Here is a 10,512-nt window from a genome sequence, read left to right as displayed (position 1 = left end):
AGCCGTGTTAGTCTGTATCTGCAGAAAGAAAAGGAGTACTGGTGGCACCTTAGAGACTAACAAATTTATTTGAGCATAAGCTTTCGTGAGCTACAGCTTATGCTCAAATAAATTTGTTAGTCTCTAAGGTGCCACCAGTACTCCTTTTCTTTTTAAGAATATCCAGAGTTATAGTAGTTAGTGCTAAGAACATATTCCCAATTAATGTTCAAATGTGTGCTTCAGGGCTTAGATGTGAGTGATCACGATGCGGGGGGCTGATTAGCCCACATCTGCCTACTGCAGAATTCTTACATTTTGGCTCTTGGGGGAATTCTGCACCATTGCACAACACAGAGTTTGCACAGAATTAATGTTCTGCACAGAATTTAATTCGCCCCCCGCAGAATTGGCACTGCCAAACTGCTGCCCACTGCTAAGGTCTGGCAGAGCCCAGCTCCCCAAGAGGCTTGAGCAGGCCACAGTTCCAAGGTTTGCTGGCCCCGCCCAGTCACATGCTGCTGCCAGGCCCCAGCCCAGTACAGCAGCTGCCAGAAGAGGCAGAAGCAATAGCCGGGAGCTGCAGGAAGGGGCTGCTGCTTTCCGGGAGGGGAGACTTTGGTAAGGAGGAGGTGAGACCTGCCAGGGGGGAACATGACTCAAGCTGTACCAGGGGCAGCCAAACCTTTAAATTGTGTCCCCCCGCACCTCTTCCCCACCCCACTATCAGCACATATGAGTCATCTCTGCCTGGCAGACAGTAATGAAACTTCGGAGCAGAGCCAGCCGAAACTGAGAGCCAGCCGAAATTTACACTTTCCCAAATTTACTGCAATAAGCACATAACGTTTTTAATGCTCTAACAATACAAGCTCTATGTTTGCATAGCAAAAAACACTACAAATATTGGATTTTGTTTTAAAAAAGGGATATCTGATAGTTAGGAGACAAGAAAAGCAACTGTTCCCCCCTCAGCTGTTACTTTCCCACCTGCACTCCCATCACCTGTCTTTAACTTGGTTACTCTGAACCACTTGTCAGATGGTTGTACAAGGATGACCACCATGCTGGATTAAACTGATTTACTGTACACTTGTAAGACAATGAAAGCTACCAATATGGTGAATTATTAAATAAGACCAAACAATTAATAAACATAAGCACATTTGCACATCATAGGAAGATCATAGGTCTGATTTCATGGGTGGTTTGTTTGGTTCCCTCTCAGGTTTTATTTTGTCATGGATACTTGTAGGTAAGACTGGAAGGAAGCAGCACCTCTGCTGAGCACAGAATCAATGCAGAGGTCGGGACACCCCTATAAATGCTTTTGTTTGTTTTTTCATTTTAATGCCAAGGGTGATCCCAACCACTTCCAGGCAAAGAACTTATTACACAAGAGCAGCTACCTGGAGGTAACAGCATCCAGATCCAGTTATATAAATAATAATGTTTCTGTAACATCTGCTCTCTCCTTCCCTTCTTCAAAAAGGAATGTACCCATCTTTTAATTTTCTAAGATATTTTACACTTTATCACTGCAATGCAGCCACCTCTGGGGTAGAGTGATAAGCAAGTAGTAAATAGCAACAGCGTGGGAAGAGAGAATTTTGAACACCACTAGCCAAACCCCCATCCTGACAGTGGCAGGGGACCTTTACTGGTCCACAGATCAGAGAAGACTTAAAACCCACACCACAAAGCAACTCAAGTTTGTTTGAAAGACAGTCAAGTATACATTTCCAGGTTTTAGACCGGAGATGGGCAAACTACAGCCCGCAGGCCACATCCGGCCCACAGGACCATCCTACCCAACCCTTGAGCTCCCGGCCGGGAAGACTAGCCCCCGGCCCCTCCCCTGCTCTGGGCGGCAGGGCAGGCTCCGGCCAGGCGGCTGCAAGCTCCTGCCGCTCTGACTAGCATGGTAAGGGGGTCGGGGGGGTTGGATAAGGGGCAGGGGGTCCGGGGGGGATGACAGTCGGGGGGGGCAGTCAGGGGGGTTGGATAGGCATGGGAGTCCCAGGGGGCCTGTCAGGGGCAGGGGTGTGGATAGGGGCCGGGGCAGTCAGGGAACAGGGAGCAGGTGGGGTCCGGGGGGGAGGTTAGGGGCAGGGAGTCCCAGCAGGGGGCAGGCAGGGGACAAGGGGTGGGGTTGGATGGTTCGGTGGTTCTGCAGGGGGCAGTCAGGGGACAGGAAGTAGGAGTGGGCAGATAGGGGGCAGCAGCCTTCCCTACCCGACCCTCCATAGAGTTTTGCAACCCCAATATGGCCCTCGGGTCAAAAAGTGTGCCCACCCCTGCTTTAGATCGATCTTGAGCTGATCCAGAGGTTTCAACATAGTACGGAATTGGATCATTCAGCCACCTCTCCAAAACTCTTCCTGCTGTCCCTTATGATGAAGAGTGTGCACTGGTACTCTGTCAGGTATTTAAAAGTCAACAGAATGAGAACACCAAAGTACATTCTCTTGCTATTATATGCAAAGGCCACTTAACTATTGGAGAGGTGGCTTCACCTATGCTCATATTTTTCTTCACATTTCCTACCACTGCACACGTAACCTCTGTCTTCATCCTCAGTAATGATGGGAGTACTGTAGGATACAGTGGCTGCTGGCATTTCTAGGTGACAGAACGGTTAAAAGAACATTGGTTTGTCTATGCCAGTGGTTCTCAACCAGGGTTACGTGTACCCTGGTGGTACACAGAGGTCTTCCAGGGGGTACATCAACTCATCTAGATATTTACCTAGTTTTACAACAGGCTACATAAAAAGCACTAGCAAAGTCAGCACAAACTAATATTCTATACAATGGCTTATTTATACTGCTCTATAAACTATACACTGAAATGTAAAGACAATATTTATATTCCAATTGAGTTATTTTATAATTATATGGTAAAAATGAGAAAGTCAGCAATTTTTCAGTAATAGTCTGCTGTGACACTTGTGCATTTTTAAGTCTGATTTTGTAAGCATGTAGTTTTTGAGTGAGGTGAAACTAGGGGTATGCAAGGCAGACCCCTAAAAGGAGTACAGTAGTCTGAAAAGGTTGAGAGCCACAGTCTATGCTACCTACACACCCCACTGTTGCTAGCACTGATGATAGGGTAACCATAGGATACTTGAAGGGAAAAAAGCTAATAGAAAAGTCTCTCTCTTGATCTAAGTGTCCTGCCCAGGAGGCTTGGGTAGGCTGCAGTTCCCAGGTTTGCTGGCCCCGCTTAGTCACATGGCGCAGCCAAACCTCCTCCCTGCACAGCAGCTGCCAGAAGAGGCAGAAGCAAAAGCTGGGAGCTGCAGGGAGTAGCTGCTGCTTTGCAGGAAGGGAGACTTAAGTAAGGAGGGGGTGAGGCCTGCTAGGGGGGAGTATGACTCCAGTTGTTCTGGGACAGCCAAACCTTTAAATTGTGCCCCCACACACACACACACTATCAGCAGGTATAAGTCGTCTCTGCCTGGCAGGATAGTAATGAAACTGCGGAGTAGAGCCTGCAGCTGGACTCTGGGGATGTGGACATTTGGGCCGGGAGGTGCCCCACGGTTGGACTCAGGAGGGGAGGGGATGTGGGTGTCTGGCTCCACGGCTCCCTCTTCCTGCCAGCATCCTCTACTTAGGAACTTGAAATATGGTAACTATATGGGGGGAGGGTAAAAAAACAAGAATCAACTAAAAGATTGGAGGGGCTGAGTTTTCCCCTGGCATGTGTGAGGCACCCAACAAAAGCATCACAGAGAAACTGGAACTAGGTTGCCCTAGGGTTTCTTTAACTCCCTACTACTGAGGGGAATCCTTTTTGTCATCTGTATCATTACAGACATACTTGATGACAGGTATTTTGAAATCAATTACCAAAATAATTGAAAATGGCATGATATTGTGTTTTGACAAATAAAATATGCAGAATTTTAATTTTTTGGTGCAAAATTCCCCCAGGAATACATTTTCCTCTGAAGTGTCTGATATTGACCAGAGTTAGAAACAGGATACCAGAGTACATGGACCTCACCTCTGATCCACTATGGCATTCTGCTGTTGCTATACTCTGATAAAAAACTGATTAATTTTAGAGGGCTTAAACAGTCAGAATGGAAGCACTCCTTCTAACAGAAACCCTACATGGAAAGTTGCAGCGTTTTTGTTTAACCGAAAGATCGTCAGCAGAGAACTGGTCATTTTTATTACGGATGTAACTGACTATTGGCTTAAGGAAACAAAGTTGATTTGAAAACTGAGAGCAAGCCGAAATTTACACTTTCCCAAATTTACTGCAATAAGCATATAACATTTTTAATGATCAAACAATACAAGCTCTATGTTTGCATAGCAAAAACACACTACAAATATTGGATTTTTCTTTTTAAAAAGGGATATCTAATAGTTAGGAGACAAGAAAAGCAACTGTTCCCCCCTCAGCTGTTACTTTCCCTCCTGCACTCTCATCACCTATCTTTAACTTGGTTACTCTGAGCCACTTGTCAGATGGCTGTACAAGGATGACCACCATGTTGGATTAAACTGGTTTATTGTACACTTGTAAGACAATGAAGGCTACCAAAATGGTGAATTATTAAATAAGACCAAACAATTAATAAACATAAGCACACTTGCACACCATAGGAAGTTACATTTCCCCTACCCTCCCACAAACTCTGCTTTCTTCTATCCAACCATGGATCTCTTTCTTCCTCTTAGTCGTACTTCATCCAGCTTTTTGATCACAGGGCTTGATTTTTTAGATGTAGTCGAGTACTTCTTCAGCAGGACTTCAAACAGAGTGTCTGTGTTTGGATGAGTACTCAGAAAAGCTTTCTCCAAAACATACAAATCGACTCCTTTATCCTCAGGAAGACCAGAAATAAAACTCAGTCCAAAATCTATCAGCACCAGGTCCAGCTCTTCCACTGGTGGTCGCAAAAGCATGTTGGAAGTTGTAAGATCTCCATGGATAAGATCATCATCATGCATTCGTGCCAAAACCTCACCTATCTTTTCTGCTAAGAGAAAGAGGTTGCTGGTATCATTTCCACTTTGCTGTACAGAAGTTATATAATCCCGAACTGTAGTTGATCCTGCGATATCTTCAAGATATATACGGTTGGAGACATAATCCACAAAGTAAACCACTGGTGCAGAAATCCCTATTAAAAAAGAGTTGATGAAATGCTAGCCTTTAGCTTATAAGAATGTTCAGCTTGCTTTATGATATTCAAAATTTATAATTACATAAATCAAATGCACCCTTAAAAGTTTACAACACTATCCTGGAATTGGGACAGAAGCTCAAAATCCTGACTCCTAATGGGCACTGACAAGCCCAAGTTTAGCCGTGTTGAGCTTTACTGCCCTGCCTAGCGCCTGGTTTACATTTAGGGCTTGTCTACATTACCCGCTGGATCGACGGGCAGCGACCGATCTAGCAGGGGTCAATTTATTGCGTCTAGTCTAGACACAATAAATCAACTGCCAAGCGCTCTCCCGTCAACTCTGGTACTCCACCAGGGCGAGAGGTGCAGGCAGAGCCGATGGGAGAGCGTCAGCTGTCGATTTACCGCAGTGAAGACACCACAGTAAGTAGATCTAAGTACATCAACTTCAGCTACATTATTCACATAGCTGAAGTTGTGTACCTTAGATAAATCCCTCCCCCCAGTGTAGACCAGGCTTTAGAATATAACTCTGTCAACCTATGACGCTCAGATGTGTGAAAAATCCACACCTGACAACCATCGCTATGCCAGCCTAACCCACTGCATAAAACACAGCTAGGTCGACAGAAAAATGCTTCCATCCACCTACCTACAGTCACTCAGGGAGGTGGTTTTCCAATAGCCACACACACAAAAAAACCCACACAACCCTTCCATCACTTTAGAATGGGATTGCACCACAGGATTATGGCAACATGGCTACGGCACTGTAGCTATGCCATTGGATCCCCCATAATGTAGACAAACTCTAAATTTCAACTGCTGAAATTTCATTATCTATCCTTAAATCCCTCCTGCACTTTCAGTGGAATACAGAATTAAGCACTCTTCCTCTCCTACCAAAACACATTTGTCTGGCAGATGCAAAATATATGCTAGGATTTTGTCCTAGGCATGGCAGCATTTTGAGCAGACCCTGAGCAAGTACAATAAATCAGAAAGATGACAAAGACACACACACACCAGTTATTTGCTCTTTGTGAGAAGAAAAAATTACCACACAAGCATCTTGAAATTGCAGATGAAGATAAATATCACACTGTTTTAATGGGGTCACCAGAGCTATCTTAGACTTGCTGGGGCCCGGGGCCAAAGCCGAAAGCTCAAGCCGGAGGGCTTCAGCCCTGGGCAGTGAGGGTCAGGCTTTAGCTTCACCCCTGTGCAGCAGGGCTCAGGTTACAGGCACCCTGCCTGGGGCTGAAGCCCTCAGGCTTCGGCTTTATGTCCCCTGTCTGGGGTGGTGGGGCTTGGGCTCTGGCCCCTCCAGCCCGGGCAGTGGGCTCGAGCAGGCTCAGGCTTCAGCCCCGCATCCTGGGGTTGTGTAGTAATTTGTTGTCGTCAGAAGGGGTGTTGGATCATATTAAAGAAGTTCTGTATTAAAATCACAAATGAGTTTGATTCCCCATAGCTTAAATTCCAGGGTATTACTAATTAAGAGGTCTCTTGGTTTTTGGTACTGTTTCTCTCCCTCTACGTGTGAAACTTCCAAGCTGCTAATTGTCTTAGTACATTCTAAGACAGAGTCTGTTCTCAAAGCAATTCACACAGAGAGAGACTCAAAGCAATACTCTAACAACAAAAACAGCACCCAGAGACTCCCCGCCCTTTTGTTGTATTAACAATTGTGATTAAAATAGAGATAGAAGATGTATGTGGATGGATGCTTGGTGTGGATAATAACTGAATGATCAGGGAGGTGCCAGCCTAAGAATCCAGTGTCCATCGGCTGAAGAAGGCGTCAAGTGGAAATAACCAGAAGACCACCCCCCGGAGGGCAGACTGGAATCCACCCAACAGCCTCAAGAATGGGAGAACCAAAGAACAAGATAATATCTTGGAGCCGTCAGGAATGTGCTATCTGCTGATTGATTCAGCAACAGCATGATGAAGCAATTCCCATAGACTGGCATAGGAAGAAATTCCTATAAAAATAGACTCTAAAAAGTGAGAACTTTGGGGTCTGATTCTGCAAACCAACTTCCAGGAGCATCAGATGAGCATCTGACAAGGCCCTGCTCCCTCCTCGTGTCCAGGCCACCTGGCCAGTGGCTTGGCATGAGCAACTCTAAGGCTAGTAACTATGATAACAACCTTGCAGAACCTGTGTGTGTGTGTTTATATGAATGAATGTGTGAATAAATATGAGATTGAATGGAATGTTATAGCTATAACTAACTACTTACTATGATTCTTTCTGTATTCACAATAAATGTGGTATTTTGCCTTTTTCCCTTTAATAAGATCCTGCTGGTTTTTATTTTATTGGTATAACACGGGGTGGTAGTGCAATGAAGTTTGAGAACCCCTGCATTAGTGGATAGTGCTCTGAAGGTCAAGGGTTTATCTCCCTGCTTCACTTTTGCCCCACTATAATTTAGGCTGTCCCTATTATCTATCCAAGAGCTTGTCTACACTCGAAAGTTATTTCAGAGTAAGATAAAGTGTGAATTTAGGGCAGAATAGCTTCCAGAATAGCTTCTTGTGTTGACACTACTTCAGAATATGGGCATGTTTACACTACAGCAACACAACTACAGTGCTGTAGCGCTATACACTAGAGGCTTCCAATGGTAACAGAAGGGATGTTTCTATCACTGTAGGTAAGCCACCTCCCAGCCCGGGTAGCTAGGTCAAGGGAAGCATTCTTCTGTCAGCCTAGCCAAATTTACACTGGAGGTCAGGTTGGAATAGCTACTACACTCAGAGGTGTGAACTTCTTCCTACTTCTGGGCAACAAAGATATGTCACTCTACATTTTAACTGGTTTCAGAGAAGCAGCCGTGTTAGTCTCTAAGGTGCCACACGTACTTCTTTTCTTTTTGCGGATACAGACTAACCAATTTATTTGAGCATAAGCTTTCGTGAGCTACAGCTTCATCCAATGAAGTGAGCTGTAGTTCACAAAAGCTCATGCTCAAATAAATTTGTTAGTCTCTAAGGTGCCACAAGTACTCCTTTTCTTTTTACATTTTAACTGTAGACCAGATCGCAGAATAATCATGCAGGGACCTATTGGAAAACACCTATTTCCATTACTTCCCCAACACAGAAACAGCTCAAAGCCTCTTTCTAAATACTATCAAGTCCTTGACCTCCGTGAATACATTAATATTGTGAAATGTTCGGATACTACAGTAAAGACCACAGAAATGCCTACAACAGGGAAAACAATATCCTGTGGCAGCCAATCACTCAGGACAATTGTGTGCTGGGTTTTAAACAGGTCCTTTTGTGTAGGTTTTTGTTGTCTTTCAATTTCATTAAAAGCCCTATTACCTGGGGTTATGAAAAAGGGTAAAAAGGCGCTGACGGCTCCATTCATGGTACAAACCCCTCCCCAAACAGTGCCAAGACCCTTCCATACAAGCAGCTCCTATCTCTCCCTAGACTCAGTCCTCTACGCCCCCCCCTCAGCTCAGCCCCACCACAGAGCCCCCACCTCCTCCTAGGCTCCCCCACCCCGCCCTACAAGCAACCCCCATCTCACCATAGACTCACACCCACCCCAGAGCCCCCCTCCACCCCTGAGCTAAGACCCCCCCGACCCACCCCTAGAGCCCCCCTCTGCCCCTAGGCTGAGCCCGCCCTCCCGTCCATTTTCAGAGAGTCCCCCAGACCCACCCTGCAGAACCCTCTTCTAGCCCCCCATCTCTCAGCCCCACCTGCCCGGCGGCAGCGCAGCAAGGAGCGGGCCTCCTGCGCCGTCCGCCGCCGGCTCAGCCGCTCCTCCAGCGCCGGGTGCCGGTAGCGCTTGGGGAAGCGGAGCTTGACCACAGCCGGCCGGCCCAGGAACTGTCCCCGGTAGAGCCGCGCCTCGGCCCCCTGCTGCACCAGCTGCAGCCCCTGCAGCGGCGGGGGGGGCACCGCGCTCGCCCCCGCCTCTCCTCCCCCGTCGGCCATGATGGATGGAGCCCGTACGCTACCGGCGTACGTCAGCTCCGCGGCCGGCGTAACCTGCGTGAGAGGGAAGGAGCACGACACCGCCCCCTCCGTAACACGTGACTTACCGCGGCCCTCGGGAAGCTTCGGGTTCGGCTCCCGGAAACAGCCGAACCGCCCAGGAGCGCGTTAAAGGGCGGAGACTGTAGCCCCGCCAGTCAGCCCGCGGCTCCTGCGCGTTACACCGGCCTACGGGGCACCCCGCAAACCCAGACCGGCACCGCCCCGCCCCTGTACCCCCCTCCCCGTGTATCGCCCCGCTCCCTGTATCGCCTTCGTCGCATATCGCCCTGCCCCTCTATAACGCCCTCACTGTGTATCGCCCCGCCCCTATACCGCTCTTCCTGTGTATTGCCTCGCCCCTCTACCCCGCCCTCCCCGTGTATCTCGCCACCCCCATACCTCCCTCCTCCTGTATCGCCCTTGCCGTGTATTGACCCGCCCCCACCTCCCTCCTCATGTTCACCCCACCCCGCTATAACGCCCTCACTGTGTATCACCCCGCCCCTCTATACCACCCTCTCCCCTCTATAGGCCCTCCAGGCAGCACTATCCAATCCTGTCACTCCACCCCCTCTATACTGCCCTCCCTCTATGAATCACCCCGCCCCTCTATATTACTGCTTCTCCCGTCTATAGGTCCCTCCTGCCCTCTCAGATCTAGGCATGCCAAGCGTATAGTTTTCGACTGGAACGCCCAGTTGAAAACGGACCCTGGCGGCTCCGGTCGGCGGCTCAGCGGGGGCCCAGGGCTAACGCAGGCTCCCTGCTTGCCCTAGTTCCGTGCAGCTCCTGGAAGCGGCTGCCAGGTCCTTGCGGCCCCTCGCATGTGGGTGGCCACAGAGGCTCTGCACGCTGCCCCCACCTCACTGCCAGCTCCGCAGATCCCATTGGCCGGAAACCGCAACCACTGGGAGCTGCGGGCATGAGGGCAGCACGCCGAGCCTCCCTAGCCGCCCGTGTGTCTAGGGGCTGCACAGACCTGGCGGTCACTTCTGAGAGCCATGGTAAGCACCACTGGGACCCCGCATCCCAAATTCCTCCTGGCCCCCAACCTCCTGCCTCCTGAGGGTGGGGGAGAGCAAGCAACAGAGGGAGCAGGGATGGAGCGAGCAGGGTGGGGCCTCAGAGAAGGGGCAGGGCAGGGATTGTTTGGTTTTGTGTGATTAGAAAGTTGGCAACCCTACTCAGGTCTATCACTCCACCCCTCTATACCACCCTCTCACCACAGATCACACCATCCCCTGTATAATGCCCTCCGGCTATGTATCACTCAGCCCTCTATACTACCCTCCTAGCATGTATTACCCTATCCTGTCTATACCACCTTCTCGCACTCTGTACTGCCTTCTGTCTGTGTGCCCTCTCTATATTTCCTCCTT

General features: G+C 48.6%; 1 protein-coding gene across 1 annotated transcript; it reads right to left on the bottom strand.

The window, feature by feature from the left end:
* Window positions 1-4,489: 4,489 nt before the first annotated feature.
* TP53RK (TP53 regulating kinase) lies at window positions 4,490-9,133 on the bottom strand. Its single transcript, XM_048819508.2, has 2 exons — window positions 8,854-9,133; window positions 4,490-5,122 (listed from the first exon to the last, which is right to left on the bottom strand). The coding sequence occupies exons 1-2, from the start codon at window positions 9,089-9,091 to the stop codon at window positions 4,644-4,646; spliced, it is 717 nt and encodes a 238-aa protein (XP_048675465.2). The 5' UTR covers window positions 9,092-9,133; the 3' UTR covers window positions 4,490-4,643.
* Between the last annotated feature and the right edge of the window lie 1,379 nt (window positions 9,134-10,512).

The sequence above is a fragment of the Caretta caretta genome, chromosome 13 (genome assembly GCF_965140235.1).
Source record: "Caretta caretta isolate rCarCar2 chromosome 13, rCarCar1.hap1, whole genome shotgun sequence".
Lineage (NCBI taxonomy): Eukaryota > Metazoa > Chordata > Testudines > Cheloniidae > Caretta > Caretta caretta.
The sequence above is the reverse complement of the archived record's forward strand: the minus strand, read 5'-3'. Positions and strand labels throughout refer to the sequence as shown.